Source organism: Gallus gallus, chromosome 2, assembly GCF_016699485.2.
Source record: "Gallus gallus isolate bGalGal1 chromosome 2, bGalGal1.mat.broiler.GRCg7b, whole genome shotgun sequence".
Taxonomy (NCBI): domain Eukaryota; kingdom Metazoa; phylum Chordata; class Aves; order Galliformes; family Phasianidae; genus Gallus; species Gallus gallus.
The window spans coordinates 87,944,560-87,964,590 of record NC_052533.1 but is presented as its reverse complement, the minus strand read 5'-3'; the positions used below and the strand labels follow the sequence as shown (position 1 = coordinate 87,964,590).

At 38.7% G+C, this 20,031-nt stretch overlaps 1 protein-coding gene across 1 annotated transcript in view; it reads right to left on the bottom strand.

The window, feature by feature from the left end:
• GABBR2 (gamma-aminobutyric acid type B receptor subunit 2) overlaps positions 1–20,031 on the bottom strand; it is a 463,337-nt gene that overhangs the window by 27,430 nt on the left and 415,876 nt on the right. Inside the window, exon 14 of the mRNA XM_015282399.4 lies at positions 10,109–10,219. Within this exon, the coding sequence (XP_015137885.1) occupies positions 10,109–10,219 (111 nt within the window). The remainder of the gene's footprint in view (positions 1–10,108; positions 10,220–20,031) is intronic.

Genomic DNA, 20,031 nt, shown 5'->3' with positions numbered 1-20,031 from the left:
TTTCTTTTGCTTGTTTCTTTAGCATGTTCTTACATTACTTTCTAGCCCCTTTTTTATTTGCAATACGCCTTTGAAATTCATCAGGGGAGAGTCTTTAGGGTAAGGAAGCCTTCTCCATCCCTTGAAATTTAATTAGACTTTTCTACAACATGAACAACTGCAAAAATTTGTTCTATTTCTCTGTCTTCCTGAATTCCTCAGAGAGATTCTGGCAACAAAGGAAAATCATCAAAGAACTCAAGGCACTGTAAATAGGTAGCCAAACCTATCGTCTAGGCAAAGCCCAGTAAGCATGTACAATGTCCTCTGTGGAATGGTACAGAGGAGATAGTATCAGAAAAATGAAGGGCAGAGAGAGGAACAAACACCAAGACCCAAGTAATGGTGCCTGTGCTATCTAGCTTTTTCTGAATACACTGTAAGGAAAGACAGAAAAGAAAATAAACAAATTAAAAAAAAAAAAAAAAAAGATGCATTTCCTTTGAACTTACTGCACTTTCTTCCAAACCATCACATTTGTCTACTGCCAATTCACAGAGAAAATCTATCTTAAACAACTGCAACCCTTCTGATAATCCAGAAAAGTTAAGGTCTCTCATGATGCCACTTGGGGATTAACTACATTTGCCCAGTAAAGACTTATCTCCTGCTTTTTACCTGTGGGGGAAAAAAAAACAACCTTGAAAAAGTTTAAAGGCATCCAACCTGGACCATTTTCTGATTGCAAAGTCAAGCAGAACAGTGTTAGGAACTGACAGATTTATGTTTGCTGTATGAGCTCAGTTTTGCCTTTATATGCTTCCAACTATAATAATGATCAGACATTAATAATTGTATGTTTCCTTGGTGATTTGTTTACATTTTTTACCTCAACTAACAACAGTAACAAACCCAATCATTTGTGACTCATGTGCCTTGCACTTACACAGAAACTAGCAGGCTGCAGCCACCTACTTCCTCAACCAGACACTTCAATTCTGGACTGACTGCTGAACTGCCAGCCTTGCCCTCCCATTGCTGAGCTTTTCTGCTAGTTTATTTAATTCTCTTGCCTACAGCACATATGTTACCACGCCACATGTTCATGAACAGTCCTGGCTGAAAGGCTTTGGAAGATTAGGCATTTACTCTCAGCTTATGGAGTGTGGCAGATTGCAAATACATGTAGGCAGAAGTGGCCCTTCCCAAAAGCAGAAGCAGCATTTGCCTTTGTAATACTTAAGGAAGCGTTTCTTGGCTCCATTCCCACCTTTCTCCCCTCCATGTATTCCTACTGATCCTGTAGGATGTGGTCATTTCCAGGGCCTTCCTTTTGCTCCTTGTCATAGATCTTGTTATTGGCACCAAGCTTGTTGGAGTTCAAGAAGCATTTAGACAACAGTCTCAGATGTATAGTCTGATTTATGAGTGATCCTGTATGGAGCCAGGAGTGGGACTTGATGATCCCTATGGGTTCCTTCCAACTCAGGGTATTCTATGATTCTCCCTCTTCTGCTTTACCCATTTCCTTCGAGACCGTTCTAACCTCCACCCTTCAAGAGTCTCTGGTAGGACCTAGGTGGAGAAGCTCCTTACTGAGCTGGGTAGTCTTGTGCCAAAGAAGCAGCTAATCCATTTTCCAGATCCCCTCAGGTAACCAAAGCGATGCTTTCAATGAGGAATGATGCAGACCCTATTTCTCTGCTTTTGAGTCTGGCACTGTGCACAAATGAAGCAGAGAGTATACAGCCTCCTCTACAGGCTTCACAGATGCAAACTGTAATCTGCATTGATCTGACTGCACTGGAGTCCAACGCTGGCAAGGTCTTTTCTCGGGCAACAAGCATATCCCTCTTAAGCACTCCAACACATCACCAGTTGCCTCTTCTGCATTCCCTGCGCTCTCGCTGCAGGGCAGCTCAGCTGCGTTGCAGATTCACACTTTGGCAGTGCCTGAACTGACAACGAGGCTGAGCTCTTCAAGGAGTAGAAAGCATACCTGTGTGTGTGCATCTATACTGTGCTTAAAAAGAGACAAGACCGTGATTAACTATTTTAGTTTTAACCCAGGGGCCTTTAACCATAGTGACTATGTTTACCGGACAATGTATACTTGGTATAATTTGTCTTCTGTTATAATTATTAATGAGAATTTTAGGGTTGTGGATCATCCCTTGCTCTCCCCCACTTCTTCAGGATGAACACACTCCCCTCCAAAAGCATTATTCTGGGAATATGGCCAGCACACCTAAATGAGGCCAGCACTTATTACAAATAACGGGCATGAATTTATAGCTAAGGCAGTTATAAAGCAATTTAAAATATCAATTATAATGGAAAAAGATCATTTGAACAGTGTTGTGGGGGTTACAGTCTGACCCTTTCTCATTTATAATTGAAAACAGCACGGAAAATGGTTGAGTGTCTTCCAGCTGAAAGGGAGATATTTATTTATATGATAACGAAAGAAAGAGAGAGAGGCTCCTGTGGCAAGTGTGTTTCCTCTGAATGAAGCACTACAAATTTGAGAGCATTGTTTTTAAACGTTATTGGCATTTGGGGTAAAATGTTTGCCTCAGAAACAGAGCTTTCCTTCTCTAAAACTCACAGCTCATCTTTGAAACTTAAACATGGATAAAGCAGAGATTTTCCACAGCCTGCTGCCAGGACAGTGGTGATCACAGATGTGCTCCTTGTTTGCCTGTTAAGAGTGTTTGCAGAGCTCCACTGAGCTGATGAGATTCCTGCTTTGAGACAGAGCTTTTCAGAGAGAACACGATGCTTCACTTTCTCTCCACTTGCCCTTTTCATGTTCTTCTCTGTTCCTGAGGCTCAGCCAATCTGCAGAAATTAGAGTCTCTTTTTTTGACTGCAAAAAGTCTGAAGCTCCTTGAAATGGTTTGGCTGAGGAATGGAATGTGGATATTGTTAGTGACAGGTCCAGAGTTCTGTAGCTTTCTGACAAGTTTTCTGTAACATAGAACCATAGAATCATTTAAGTTGGAAGAGACCCTTACAGGTCATTTGGTCCAATTCCCCTGCAATGAACAGAGACACCTACAGCTACATCAGGTTGTGCACAGCCCCATCCAGCCTGACCTTAAGTGTCAGGGATGGGGCTTCCACCACCCCTCTGGGCAATCTGTGCCACTGCCTCACCACCCTTACTGTAAAAAACTTCTTCCTTATAACCAACCTAAATCTCCTCTCTTTTAGTTGAAACCATTTCCCCTTGTCCTATCACAGCAGGCTGGGCTAGAGAGTATGTCCCCTTACTTGTGACGGCCTCCCTTTAGATACTGAAAGGCCACTCTCAGTTCTCCCCAGAGTCTTCTCTTCTCCAGGCTGAACAGCCCCAGCTCTTGCAGCCTGAAATGTTTGGGTCCCAGTTAAAAACACAGGCTCTCAGTAGCCCATTTCAGCTGCTCTCTACACCTGGTACCTAAACTTTAAGCATTAATCTTTCCCAGCTATATAAATCAACCTTCCCATTGTGCTTGGGGGCAATTAAGTCTTGAGGCTGCTAAGCAGTTTAAGGACTATTTGATGTTTAAAGTCTACTGGGATTAGCAAAGCAGCTGTTCCTTCTCCTGTTGCTCCTGGAGGGCTCGAACTGGTAAGGTTTTTCTGAGCGCATCCTTACAAAGCACAGCATCAGCCATCCTGAGTACTGCAAGACAGCGATACTGGTGGTGATCATTGCACTGTTTGGACAATGTGGCACAGTTCTTAATTTCACCTATCCCCCAACTCGAGGTTGTTTTCAGAAGGAGCTCTCAAACTTTTTTTTTCATAGCTGTCAGTTTTTATGTAATGAGAGACTGGCTGTCTTAATTACCTGGGCATTTGCGTGGGATGTTAGCTCTAATCTCTGCTGAGAATTTTGATTAAACAGTCTTTAGAGAAGGTGTGCATAAACACACTGGAATGGATCGAGGAAGCCAGCTGCTAGCAGTGCTAAATGTGCTAACTTCAGAGAGGGACAGGACACATCTGTCCCCACTGCTTTATCCCGGCTTGCTAAGACAGCTCCTTGCTGACAGCTACAGTTCTCCTCTTGAGGTTCCTGATGGATCCCACGTGTCACAGAAGGAGTTTGAGCAACTCAGGGCTATGCATTCTCTTATACAAAGCAGTTATCTAAAAGTTAGGCAGCACAATTTTCTACCAAGCCTAATGGTCTAATTCAGGTCCCTTTGGGAATCTCAGCCAAAAACACTTTGAAAATGCGACTAGGAAGACATAGTAAAAATCATTAGTTTATAATAAATGCCTTTTCCCATATAGGTCTACTAAATATATATTTTGTTAATGTAGAAAGCATCATAAATATTGTTCTGGGCATTCTAGGAAGATATAGGCTGTACAGGAAAGATCTGTTTGTTTTATGTGTGTTTGAGGGTATGCAGCTTCTGTTTGGCACCACGTTTGTTTGGATCATTACCTTTGCAGTAGTTGGTGAGCTGGTTTTGGCTGTATTGTCAGCATATCTAACAGGGCTATGAGAAGACTGATGTATAAATTTGGGGAAAATGGTATCTGAAGACAATGGAGTAATCACTGTAACTAATGATGAAAGTTTGGTCCCTAAACGAAATATATAAAGTCTTAGGGGAATAACAGGAAAATATACTATTTGTGTTCACAGAGTTTAACAGGCAATCTATGTTTTAAAAACTTTTTACCATCTAAACTGGGAAAGCTGAAAATGGAGTAAAACCATCTGTAGCTGAAATATAGGGAAATATTCAGCATGGCTTTTCATCTTGTTCAGCAGAATTACTGCTTAATACAGTGACGATTGCTTACTGACCCACAGCATGTATTAATACAATCAAGCATCTGGTTTGCTATTGGACTACAAAGACTGGCAGATGACAGGCAGGGGATTCCTTCTCCTCCTGTCTTCCTTCCTTCCCTGTGCTTGCCATAAACCTGTTTGCCTATATGTTTCATTTCAAAGTCATGCCTGCTTATAATCTGATCATGGGATATGAAACATTAATGAAGACGAAGAAGGAAAATTTTAGCAAGGATATCAGATAATAGCAGGGAAATATCAGAGAAAAGAAATCTTGCCGGAAGTCTTGCCACAGTCATACTTGCCAATAATGAGAGGTTACGGTTTTGGAAAGAGCATCTATTGGACCAGCCTGCAGCTTTGCAGCTAATTACTGTATCATAGTAGCACTTACTGAGCTCGGTTGTGGATCAGAGCCCTGCTGTGCTGCATAAAAACAAGCATTTACTTCAAAGTCCTTGAAGCTTTTTTTTTGTCTCATTCTGGCTTTGGTAGTGGAAGATATCCCCTCCTGCTGCCCCTTATATAAAGGCAGTTCTGGACTCTGCCCTGCAAACATCTCTCGCTCTGATGCAATCATAAAATTGGAGCTGTGCGTTTCCATATTCATGTTTATTCACTACCTTCATATCATCCCAGATATAAGCATCAGGGAAATGGCTGCACATTTTTTTTTTTTCAATGGGAGCTTTCCAAACTGCAAAAAGAAGCATGTTGATTTTTCAGGTGTTCACTGGAGAGCTGAGCAGCAAAAAAAACACCTTGCAGTTTTCAGGGAAATTTATAATAAAAAAGTGATTTTATTTTTTCTAATCAAGTTAGCCAATGGAAGGGCACACGATCCCCTTGCAGGTCTCTGTCTTCACAGTCATTGCAGTCTGACATCAAACCGCTGCTCCCTCCCCTGATGAGGGATGAGTCAGCCGTGTGTTTAACTCGTTTTCACAGAGCCGCCCTAGATACAAAGTAGTAAAGGGAAGCTTCATATTTCTATTGAGCATTACGACAGAAGCTGAATATTTTTTGAGTTGCAAGAGGTGACATCCTGCTATTCAACCAAAGGGCTTTTTTTTTTTTTACATGTGGTGGCAAAGTATGGCCCTACACAGACTGGGTTGGATTGGCAACTGCAGGAAGCTATGGGCACTAACACACATCCAGAGAAAAATTGTATCTTTATGCTTCAGCCTTTCAAATCACTTAATGACATCTTTTACCTTCTTTCTGTACAGCGTTTGACTTCCTTACATGTAAACTCTGCTTAGTCATTAAGCACTTTACAGTAACATCTTTGAGTAAGTATCCATTTGGGATACCTTTCTAAGGTCTGTGGCAAAAGATCACCACAGATAATCACAGTACTGTAAAATGATCAAACATCTCTGACAAAAACATGTGTTACAGCTAAGATATATTTCTGTCCTATAAAAGTGATGCTAAAAGACATGTAAGGGTACTTAATCCCTTATTGCAACATCACTAATATTTCTATGGACATAGGATGGAAAAAATGATCCTACAAAATATTGTAACTTAAGCTTTGGATGCTAAAATGCTGTCAATGTACGAAACAAAATGCTGGAATACAATAATGAGAAGGAATTCGGCATTTTTTTTCTTATCAGCCTTCTTAGTGTAACCATTTTTCTTTTCACCATCGTGATGTTTTTGTCCTTAGCAAGGTAAACTAAGGACATCACATTAAGAATTATGTATCAGAAGTGGTCAGTAATAAGAGTTATAGCTTAAAAAAACCCAAATTCTATTAACAATTACATGGTAAAAGTAGAATTTGACACACATAGCAACAGCCAAGTGGAAAATATACCTTGACCTTGAAAGCCTGTTTCTCAGTAACTAAATAGTACGTAATAGTGATATTACATCAGCAACAGAACGAAAGAAACCTCTAGCACATGAACAATTTGAGTCTAATGTCAATCAAATGCATTAGGAGGAAGATGGGAATCAAACTCTAGACATGTCCACTGTGGTTAATAAACAAAGGCCCTAGGAGTCCAGTCCATCCTTAATCTGGGATTGTTCTTTCGAAAAATGCTCACAATGCTCAGAAAGATGCTAATAATGCAGCACTGGTAAGTTTACAATGATATGATTTCTACCCATCTTTGGAATATGCAAAATAAAGGTACTTTTCAACTTCATCGACATTGTCAGAAATCAAAATTAGACATACCACAACCAATGGCCACCATGTACATGCACAGAGGGGCCTTACACCTGTATGTAGACTTTTAGGAACTGAACTTCAGAAGGGAAAAAACTAAATCCAATATATATGATGGGACTTGGCCAAAGTCACTAAGAAGACAAATGTGAGGACAAAAGCAAACAGGATGGCAATCTTCCTGTTGTCCTCTGGTCATCGGTCCTCTATCATCAATCCTAAGGAATTTGAAGACAGTGATTAAAAAGCCTTCATGCAATTGAGACACATTTCCTCATATCACTTCAAAGGAAAGTGAAGAACTGTGAATCTGAATTTAAAGGTTTGCTTTGTTTTAACGTTTACTTACTGTAGTACAGAAGAAACTTGTATGTCCTGGCAACCAAGGGTTTCCCTCACCTTCCCTGCACAATCTGCCCTTCCATGATCTGCCCTAACCTAAATGATTAATTCACTGCATCAGCGCATTTATGTTGTGAGACTGGAGAGGATTTATCTAGGTGTTTAAACCACAGAAGGAAAAGTACTTTTTAATCTAACCTAATTTTGTATTCTCCATTAGAGACAACAAGAAGTCACTGTGCACAATCTTGGCTCAAGTAAATCACTAAGACATTTTGCCTTAAATATTGTACTGTAGTTACCAATATTAGCTCTAAGCATACAGGATGTGACTTATAGTAGTAATAATAATAATAATAGTTACAAACTGCAGAGCTTCACATTAGATAAACTGGTATAAAATGATACAGTGACATGAGAGATTCTGGGACAAACTGTGTCTGGGGGACAGAAATCTGAAACACGTTTGGTGATGAGATTAAAAACATCAGTCCTGTTGTCCTCATATCACACAGGTATATGTGTTCCAGGAGAGTAGGACACTGCAGCAATTATTTGACTGATTCAAATTTCTCTTTCATATATAGAAATTTGTGTGATAAAGGGGCACTGGAGCAATAAAAGTATAGATTTTACTGATGGTTATGAAACTCTGTGTGCCTGAAATAATTATGATGAGTAATGCCAAATGGCATTTGCAAACTTAAACAAACTGAGTCACATATCTGGTAGAAAACAGTACAACATACATGACAACAAACCAATCTAGGGCAATGAATTAATGAGGGCCAATGTAGTTCAACTACTGTCCAGAACAACATAAACAAAAAAGAAACATTTTAAACAATATTACCATTACCTGGGAATGCTTTTCTTTTTAATACTTACTGTTACTTCTCCAGTCTTCTTACTAACAAATTGCATATTTTTTCATTGAAAATATTATAGAAGTTATTTTTTGCAGAGCAAATATTTTTTTTTAATCCTTCAGGTTTTTTTTTAAGGATTTTAATTTAATTTGTTTATTTACACTGCTCTAATTGAACCAAACATACTTTCATGCTACTTTTTGAACAGAATCACAGAGAAAAATGTCTTAAGCCTCATATGGTGAACACTGACAACTTCTACATGGGAGAATGTGAAATGAACTGTTCAGAATCTCTATACAATGAGATCGGAAAATAACAAAAATATAGTAAGCCTGTAATTCCTTTTAACGTATTGTCTAGAAAAATTCTTGTATTCAAAGGAAAAAACACGCCTAGCTGAAGAGTAAGAATTTACTGATAAATGCATCAAAACAACAACCAAGGAATATACTAGGAAAGAGACAATAAAGTCAAATGTCTTGTCAACAACTGTACTAAAGGTCACATACTTGCTAGCTATTTTACTGTCAGACTGCATTCCCAGTGCTGGTAAGTGAGTTCTTGCCCTCAGAACTGAAATGCCTAGACATGTGCTACACGTTAATGAACCCAGAGCCACTTGAGCTACTCAGTAATAAATGCTAAGATGTAGAATCTCTCCTAAATCCTGATCCCCGTGGCGTGATCAGGTATGTTCTTGCTCTTGGTCTCACAGACTTCTTGGACATCCTCCTAAAAATATGTGTGTGTTGGGAAAGTGGGAAGGATTCCTTGTGGTCAGAGCTGCCAGTCAGGAGGTGGAAAGGCTCAGTGCAACTCCCTTCTCTGCCTGAAGACACCACAAAGCAGTTGAGTGTATAGAATAAATAAAAAGCTCTCATCCCTTCCTATTGAGCTTTGTACTGCATACCTGATGATCTTTCAGCCTGCTAAATGCACAGTGAAAACAAGCAGGGCTCTACATCCTGGTAGCAGCCATTCTCTGTACAGCAGAAGACATTCTCCAGGCACCAGCAGCTCACCCTGACCAGCTTCCCCACAGCAGGAGCAGCACCTGCCACGCCAAATGGGAGCAGCTGACCCAGTCTTCAATGGGTGTCCCTCTGAACAGGCATGCTACAAATGCCCAGAACAGATTGAACCCTTCAGGCAGTGTAAGCAAATGTTTATCTGGTTTTAGAATCCAGATGGGGCATAGCTCAAGGTAGGTGTTCATCTGGTCAGTGCTGTCAAAAATCAGATATTTTTAGAACCTTGAGGCTTAGGGTATGAGGAGCTTTTAATCACCAATGGTCACTTTTTTTTTTTTTTTAAATCTAAAATATCAGGGTTTCATATTGCTGATTCCTGAATTTCATTCCATTAACAAAATCTTTTACGTAGACGAGCCACAGTGAAAAAAACAATGATTTTTACTCAGGCTCCAAACTCATCTTGCATTGAATCATAGGATCATAGAATCATTTGAGTCGGAAGGGACCCTTAAAGGTCATCTAGTCCAACCCTCCCGCAATGAACAGGGACACCTATAGATTGATCAGGGTGCTCAGAGCCCCATCCAGCATCTCCTGCAGCTTTTCCTGATGGACATCTCCAATGCGGAGTCAAATGTTTAGAATAAGGTAGCCCCACCCTTTCAGAGAACCTCAGTGGCCTGAGTTTATAAAGTTGTCTCATTAATAGACCTATCTTTTCACTACTAAATGTATTGGTTGGCAGAACATCTCTAGTTTTCAGCTTTAGTACTTTAGTGTTCTATTTATTTTATACATTTATGTATTCTTATACCCACATATTACCACTTAATAAACTTTACAATAAATGCATTCAAAAAAACCTTAAACTTGCTCCCAGCCATCAGGAAAACAAATATAATTCAGTTCAAGCCGATCAGCAAGCAGCTTTTGCAGAGCGAACTGTGCTTACCATCAGGAGCCCTTTATATGCGTAGACAATCCCAAGCCAAATTGTCATGTGAGTGTTCTCGCAGTGCTCCAGAATAGGTCGGATGGAGATGTCTCTGCCTGCAGGGTCCGGCTACAAAAATAAAGGGTGAGATATTTGGATTTAGGTTTTATCTGTATTCATACCTCAGAGGTAGTTAAATCTACTCTCAGTAGCTTGAGGATGTGTAGAATATTCAATGGGTAACATGAAATAAAAACTTGTGATGTCTGCAGTCCCATCAACCTGCAAAGGAATGGAGTAAAAAAGTAAAGACCTGAGGAAACAGCTGCATGATAATTACCAGTAGATGAGGTCACCCCTACTGCAAACCAGAGAGAAAACATCCGAAGTCACTCTGTCTTTAACTGTGTCAGTCACATTTATCAACATTAGGACACCTATTGTTTTTTACAAGGCGAACAGCTTGAACGTGCAGCCATGAAAATAAATGTACTTGAAGTCATCCTTCCTTTCACCTGCACTTCTTGTGTCACTGGCAAGTGGCTGATAAACAATGTATGAAATACTGTTGTGTTTCAGATGTTTATCTAGTGATAACCATGACCAAATCAAAGACCATCTACTATGGAAACTGCAGCGGTAGCTCAGTAGATAGTATAAATCATCAAAAAATGTGGAGCAAGTGAGCGTCCGTGCAAAATTTAATATGGCTAGAAGTTCTGTAGCTTCCCATTAATTTTGGAAAGGAGATTGTATGAAAGAGCAGAATCAAAAGGACCTGCAGACTGCCGGGACTGTTTGTATGAGGGAGAAGCTATAATTAATGCTCAGAGAATCCTGCAAGAACTCATCCCTTTTTATATCAAGAAAAAAAGTAACATCCAACACAAAGAGTGGACAGGTACAGCTCCTCTGCTGTCTATAATTAGGATATGGACAAGGTTAGAGTGAAACTGCTTCTTAATGGTGTGCATGCTATAGGACCACAATGTAATTCTTACATGTGATTTTAAGAGATACTGTTTTCATTAGGTACCAGAGAATGCTCCTTTTGGCTATTCAGGGCTGTGCGCAGTTACATTCCGTGTTGCTTTCAAAACACGCTGAAATCCTGACGGCTATTTTTGGTTCCTGCTTTGAAACACTGGATCTGATCTCCAGCTCAAGTGAGATCAATGCAGATGCAGCTTTCTGTACCTGGCTCTCCCTGTAGGCTCTGCAGTTTCTCTTTGTGATGAACAACACGTGTGAAGTGTCTCATGCAGTAGAGTAATGATTATAACATAAGCTAAGGAAAAAACACATTTGTACCAACTGAAACAGAATTGTGTGTGGAAGGACTTTAGATAGAGCTGAGTTTATTCTAGAGCTCACTCTTGCCGTTAGTGTGAATTTTTCTATAGACCTCAGAGGTCACAGCATTAATGCTCAGCTCTGTTTTCTTCATTAGACGTTTTAGATAGGAGACATTGTCCCTGACCTCATATAGTTTAAAAAAAGCTTACAAGTAAGGGGATAGACACAGAAGGAAAACTCAGCAAACAACCTTGTGTTATGTGCTGCATGATGACAGGATTCACAACTTCCCTTGCAAATCCTGCAGCAGGCAGCACAACAACATTTAAAAATTTACAATCTATTTTTATCCTGGACTTGTGTAGAAACCCTGAGCTGGAGAGTAAACATCTTTGAAAAAATGTTGCACAAAATAAAACAGAAATGAGGAAGGCAATAGTAACTCTCCCTGAGTTCATGATTCCATCCTAAACAGCTGCTGATTGCTAGCAAACAACCACTGACCTCAGAACTCAAATAGGTGAAAACATGAAGACGCATTACAACATTTAAGATACTAAAAATGTTTCTCTGGGGACCAGCAGAACTACCACTTTCTCCCTGAACAATTTATGTGCACGGAAGGGAAAGCATACTTTCACGTCATAGTTAACCTGCTGCGTTCAACCATTTTTAACCGCCTCCAAGTAATTTGAATTACTCCAAACTCCTATTGGGTCAGTGGTGGATAAACTTTTTATTTTCACTATGTGGCTACTCTCTAATGCAAATTTTGCTTCAAAATTGGAAAGCATAAGCGATTCATTACTCAAAACTGAAATTCCCAGTCAGAAAAATGACGAAATGGAAAACACAACTTGTTTTGAAATTCTATGAGAGAGAACAAACTGACTCAATTTCCTTAATAGGAAGATTGCCAGATTTTATAAGCCTATGATAATTTTAAAAAATAGGCCAGTTAAATAATACAGTGTATCACATATTCCATGTGAGATAAGTAAGTCTTGTGAACTGCTCCAGAGGGATCAAGAAAAGGGAGAATACTGACTGCAGCATCAGCCAAATTGTACATGGGACGACACTTCTCCCAAAGCACTTTCCAGAACCACAAGGTGAGAACATATTAAACCAAATTTTGTGGAGTGCTTGTGCATTTGGAGCTAAGTGTCAGCAGGTAGGAGTAATTTTACAGTGCACCGATTTTGCTGATTACTTGTCGCTGCTGCAGAATGACATTCCTGGTGTACTGCTTTTAATTTGCCATTCTGTTTCTTCACTGATTTTGCATGAATTAACTAATCATAGCAAAAAGCTGGGTTAAAAAAACATATGATATTTTCTGACATCAAAAGAATTTTTAAAAACTACAATTACAGCTGAATGGCGCACTTCACTGACCTCCCTAATCATCCACCATTTGTGCACTTTGTTACCACTTTAGAGAGGATGACAACATAAATGCTACCAGTGATTATATATGTACTGGAAATTTGCCCTTTCCTTTTATAGAAAACAATATAAATGCCCTTCAGATGACATTCTCAAAGCCTGAAGACCTCCTATCTTGTGATTAGGCTGAAGCTTTCCTACCTCTTCTGAAACCTAATAAGGTTTCTGACACTGACATCAGTTTCTGGAGTGCTTTCTGTGGTTGAATGTAAACAGTTTAATCCATTCACTTCATACACAAGTTGTGTGCCATCTCCATAAAAATACTTGTTTTACATCAGATCTGCTTGGTTTAGGAAGCAACTCAAGCCAGTAAACAGATAACCTAAAAAATGATTATTTCCCCCTTTTTTATGCACTTTCAAACTGTTACTTGTTACCTCTGTAGTTTGGTTGCCTTTTGATTTTCTTTGCTCTTCAGTCTGCTGGTGGGCTGGCAGATCCTCTTCATTGTAGGTGAGAAATGGCTTAGGTGGGTACTGCCAGATGGAAGAGGAAAGCTTAAAACCATCTGGCAACAGCAGGGAAATTTGCAAGAAAGATCAGGGCAGGGGCAATGACAGAGATTGCTGAGTGCCTTGCAAATTCCTGCACAATGTCAGAATATCCCAGACACAACAAGAATCAAATGAAAAGCACAGTTTCAGTGGAAAAAATATGCACAGTGTGGTGGCCAGCTCTTCTTGCCTCATGCTGAGGTGTGCAAATATAGGGCACCCTGAGGCACTTGTGCCATCTGGGAAAGATGTTGTTTGGTCTGTATAAATAATGTTCAAGTCTTCCTTCTTCATCTAGAACTACAATTTCTTTTTCTCTGTGTCTATTTAAGTAGCCAAAATCCATTTGGAAAAGATCCTGCATAGTGGGAAGACATTTCTGTGATGGCAAATATATCTACTGGTTTTCACAGGATCACAGAATCACAGGAGTTGGATGGGACCTCAAGAGATCACTGAGTTCAACCCCCCGCTGAAGCAGGTACCCTACAGCAGGTCACATAGGTAAGTGTCCAGATGGGTCTTAAATATTTCCACGACCTCTCTGGGCATCCTGTTCCAGTGCTCTGTCATCCTCACCATAAAGAAGTCCTTCCATGTTTTTGTATGGGTCTTCCTATATTCAAGTTTTAGGCCATTGCTCCTTGTCCTATCACTACACACCACTGAGAAGAGCCTGGACTCACTCCAGTTCATCACTATAGTTAAACATAAGTCTTAGAGGGAGAAGGGTCTACGCTCCTTAAAACCTTTCATCCAGCAAAAGAGTTTTCTGTTTGTTTCCAAAAGGTCTCGGCCCTCCTTGAGCACTTCTCCATGGTCATCTCTCAGGATCCTGTTGCAAGGACAGCAGATAATCCTTATTGAAAGAGATCTGGTGCTGCTGCAAAGAACAGCTCATAGGTGGAGGATCTCAGTAAGCTTTTATAGAAGATACACTGCAGATCTCCAGTACATCTTGTTATTTCTGCAGCTGCAGCTTCATCAGTTAGAAAATCAGAATATTAGGCCTAGTGGCATTTCCAAAGATTGATAAGGAAAATAAGGTAAATAGTTGCAGCTTCTGTTTACTAGGTTTAAAATGAACCGTGCAGTTCCCATCATATAGGAAAATATGGGATGATATTCTTTCACCACAACATTACAATGATCTTCATATGCCATCCCACTCTCTGTTTTATCTTCCCTTTAAATGGCTTCCATCTAACTGGCATAATGACTGTATACTATCACTGTTCTGCAGCATGAATTTGACTTCTTTGGCATTTTAAATTTGGCACACATAACAGTCATATGGAGACCAAATACGATTCCTTATCTGAAAACCCAGACTTTGCTAAATTTGAAGATCACCTTTACTTCTTTTTTAAATTAGCATTTTTTGCAAGGATAATTATAGTTAGTTTTTACTGTAAATGCTGTATGTGCAGGTTGTAACAGACCTTCCTCTGTGCTACACTACATATCCATATGTAAGGTGTACCAGAAAAGGATTTAAGCAGGTTTTATATGTAGTGTATTGTGGCCAGATTCTCAATTACTGATGAAAATAAAAAGAGAAGAAACAGAGGCTGTCTACTTCCCAATTACTTAATGATTTGGGGATATTTTTAGGGCAAAACAACAGTGATATGAAAAAGTTATTTGCCACAAAATAGATCTCTTTTTGTTTTGAGAGATTTTTACTTTGTGAAGTCATAGCTTCTTTGAATGCAAAATAGCAAATGCAATACTGTGCTTGCATAGCTCACCTAGAATGTCTTCCAATCAAATATTTGGTAGGCAACCTAGCATAAAAGTATACTTATCTTTGTCCATAGCTGGGCTTGGGTTCATATACACTATGAAATACATTGCATGTTAACTAGTAGCTCAGCTGACTACAGAACTTACTAGATACTTGCAATGCACTGATGAATTAACAGAAATCCACTCAAGATTAATGGAGAAGGTCAGTCAATTCTGTAGTTGTCTAATGATTCAAGACACTGACTGATTTAAATACTTTTTTTTTCATGTATTTTCTTTTTTTGGAGTCATGGGAGAATTTGAATATAGAATAGAAAATCAGCTTTTAATAGATTAACAAAGAACTAGCTGATGTGATAAAGGCTTTTTTTTTTTTTTTTTTCCAGCATAGGAGACCAGACTGTGGACTAAACACCTGTCCTTACACCTGGATACTTCACTCCTCGTGGAAGAGAAATGCAAAACATAAAGCTTCTGAGCCCAGTAGAAGGTAAGGACAAGGTTATGAACAACCACAGTGGCCACTGCATCCACCGTAAACTGAATGCCAGATTTTCTCTCACGTAGACTCCAAGGAGAAAATGATTCTAGACATGAATTTGGATTAGTTTTTCTTTTTCAAAGTGTTTAAATTTTATAAATTTGCAATCAGAAAATCTTGATATTTAAAAAAAAATGTTTACAGTGATGACTATGAATACACAAATTCAACAAGAGAGCATGCATCATCAGTACCCATCTGAATAGCAACAATTCTCATAAGAAGCACAAGTTTAGGAATGTTGCATTTATTTTTCCATTACATGAGGTAGAAAAGAAAAAAAACTCATTTCATGAAATAGTTACAATGACTCCAGCCTCCAACCTCCAACACATTTTTACCAGAATAATAATAATCGTGGTGCTATCAGAAATGAAGATATTACTGCATTTCTGTAGCTGAAGGTAGGAAGTGTTATGAAGGTTAAGTAAATTGTCAAGGAAAACTGAGAGGAACTCAGTCTACTGAGCCATACATCTTTGACTTAAAGAAATTAATTATCTTTCTTCTGATAACTATGGTTACTATAAAAATTCTGACTCAAATTTTTACTCTTCCGGAGGTAGAAGTTTTCTTCATTAAATTTCTAATTAGAAATTATAATTAGAAATACTAATTAGAAATTTATTGGGTAAAATTTTTGAAAGAAACTTTCTTTCTGTCTTTTAAAAAATATTTTTGAAAAAAAAATAATGATGTGAAATTATATTTGTGAATAATTTTGTAATTCTTTACTATGTTCCTCTACAAAGTTATTTAAAATGAAAATGTGTGATATTTTAGGTTGAGATTAACTTTTAAAACAGTATTATTTATAGTAGTTATACAGCTTAAAATAAATTACTGGCATTTCAAGTCAGTCAAAAACAACAACAAACTGTCTCTGTGTTTTGTGAAAGGTTTACAAGCCACAAGTGGGCTCTGTAGAATCACAGAATCACAGAATGGCCTGGGTTGGAAGGGACCTCAAGGATCATGAATCTCCAACCCCCCCGCTGGACAGGGCCACCAACCTCCGCATTTACTAGACCAGGTTGCCCAAGGCCTCATCCAACCTGGCCTTGAACACAGCTCCAGGGAATGATGGTGTGAAGCATGTTTCAAGATTCAAGGTTTCCCACATGTGTCTGAACACCACCCCCTGTCCTTGTGAATGGGCTTAAAGTATCTTTCGGTTGTTCAGGGTGATTGTAGGGTAGTTTCTGCTTCAATCATTTTTTTGTTATAGTGAAATTCATCTCCCTCCATCAGTGAATTGCAGGGCTACTCTCAAGGAGTTCCTTTCCCAGTCTGTACACACATTTGTGATTGCCCCAGCCCAGGTGCAACACCTTGCACTTGGGCTTGTTGAACTTCATTAGGACCTCACTTTTCAAGTCTGTCCAGATTGAAAAGATTTGCTGGAATACCAACATGTGAATTCCATTTTTTTTAATCCAGCCACTTTTTTTTTTTTTTTCCTTAATTTAATGTTGCAAAACATAAAAAGATGTACCATTTAAGTGAAGGAAAAAGAAGTGCTAACACATTTTGTAGTCTGAAGGACATTGATTAATTAATAGTATTTATTTTACTTCACCTGTCACAAATATGAACTCAGGTCTAACCTTACAAGTGGATGGTAGTAAAGAAACAAAGATTGACAGAAAAAGTAAAACATGTTAGAGATAACCACTGTAATTCCTACTACCACAAAACACTAAGGTCTGGTAATAGAGTCACAATGATAGCCAAGCTGTACTATCTTTAAAACAAATTTACTTTCTAGTTCCCATCTGCCTCTTCTACAAATAACTCCACAAAAGAGTAATAATACATTTTGTATGTTAGTGTGATTGAAAGTTGATAACATAAGAGCTATTTATAAGCCCTTGTATTGTGAATGTGCCTGTACTGTATAGAAAAATCCCTCAGCAGCATTATTTATAACATCACTTTACCTAATGACTTTTATTTTAGTGTGGTGGCACTTCATAAATAAAACTGCTTGGATTAGGGGATTATATTAATAAAAATATTAAGGAACTTTTTGGCTCCCAAAATGCAGTTTCATTAAAGCTAAAATTCAAAACAATAAAGTAAACCAAATAAAAAAAGCCACAACAGTAACAACAAAACCCACTATGATCCCTGCAAATGCGGACTATCAATGAAAGGGAAAAGGCAAAATTCTCATTCTTTGTGGAGCATTCCAAAAAACTGTGACTAAGTCTTCCTTCTCTACACTCAGTGATCTATTCAGTAGAAATTGTACATTGTATTATTTCCTCAGAGAATGTTGCCCCAGTTATACATCTAGGGACTGGGTAATGAAATGTGCCTGAGTATGTGCATGGAAGCAGTAGGACGAGCATTACAAAGACTTAATAAAGGACTCTCAGCAGCAGAACATATGTTTTTCTTTGAAGGAAGGGCAAAGGGCCAAGATTTGGAAGGGTTAGAGGAAGGAAGACCTTTGTTACCACCTAGAGTGTCCTGATCTGCACAGATTCCTCCAGAGATGTGCGCTTTGTGATATCAGCTCTGCAAACTGAGGAATAATATTCTTCCTTCCCTTTCTGCCAAGCTGCCTAGTACTCAAGTGACAAATTGGATTTGTAGGTTCTTTTACAAATACTCCTTTCCTAACTAGCTTTCCTGCTCCCCTGAGACCATAGGAGCCACTGGGGTAGTTCAATAGAGCTGGTAGAGTCTCTCTCTGCTGAGGATTTGCTGGCAGGTAAGCTTGAGTTGTATGCAGGGATGTGACTTACTGTTCTTAGCACTTGGAGAAACAACACTTAGCACTTTCTATTAAATAAAATATCTGTGCCCAGGAGCCATCAATCTGCTCCTCCCAGCAAGGACAACTCTCAGGTCCTCAACTGTGCCCAGCTATTTAGGCCAAGGAGGGCAACAACAGCACCTTTATAACCATCTTGCATTTTTCTTGTAGTGCTGTAATTTTTGATTTACAGATTCTGATATTTATTACTGTGCCTATTTGCATTGCAGTTCCAGTGACAACAAATGGATGCTGTCTTCTTGCAGGAAGTGAAAATCCCTTTCCTAAGACGATCTTAAAACATACATGTAAGACGTGCAAGAAGAGATAAAGCGAAGTTGTGTGACATTTTCAGAGGCAAATACCAGTTTACACCACTGTTTCTCTCTGCGAGCACTGATAAATATTTAGTTTCTGGGCTTTCGCAAATGCAAATTATTATTTCTCATCATAAGAGAACATTTCATTTATTTACCTATTCTTTTATACTTTTCAAAATGCTTTGATGATGGTCCATCAACCCACTGCTGGAACAGATATTCCTATGACTACAGTAAGTCGTAATTCCGAAACTGTTGTATTACGCATAGGTCTTTCCTTCGTCTAAAATATTTTTAAGTAAAACTTTAATTAATAAACACTAAGGGTAGCTTAATAAGGATCTTCTCATAATTATATCACAACAATTGTAGCAGATGCATCTAGATCTCCTCCAAAGTCTTTCTAGACTTGATGTAACTTCCCTGTCGTAAAAGTTGTTCTATCTAAAAACCACTCTCAATTTCTTGTTGACAGCAAAATGTAAGGTGCATCTCAGTACACACAAGTACGTGAAAACCTTTTTATTTCTTATAAGAATTATGAAGATTTCTTTTTCTTCTTCACTTTGCAACTGACTCAGATATAAACATTGTTACACACCACAATCCAAAGACTGAATAGATGAATAAATAAAAAAAGGTCAAACCAACTGAAATCTTTTGATTATCTCCAAAGATTTAGTTACTTTTGACCTTTTAAGACTGTTAACCTTATTTAGGATAACATAACCTTGAAATAAAAGGTCATTTTGAATTAAAAGAAGATTTACTGCAGTTAACAAAGGTCAACAGGAATACTTCTACCAAAATAATTCTGTATGGAGAAAATCATTGAGACCACCCATTTCGTGTATATAAATCTTAAGACTAACCAATGTTTTCTGAGAAAAATGCATCAGTATCTAAATTAAGGAATATTACTACCAAGAAGTTCATTGATTCATTTTTAAAAAGTAAATCCAGTTTCCACTTTTTCTGGCAGAACTCTTTTGCAATTGCAGATAGAACACGTTCCTTGTTCAGCTCCATTCTGAGCCTGCTGGAAGAAGCTAATTCTGGAAAGTCTGTTTAAGATGTGAGAATCATACTTAATTCTGCCAGTTTGAGAATGCTTGTTTAGAGTCTTAACAGAGAATTTCCGAAGATTCAAACTTAAGAGCTCAACAGATCTTATATTAGATCAAGGTGACAGCAGTGAAGAACCACGGACGTTTTCAACAATTATGCTAGCAAAATCTACAGACTAGAGGTGAGCACAGAACACAAGCACACAAAGCATACCTTGATGTTAGGTGGGAACCTATTTCAACTGTGAATGATGCAGC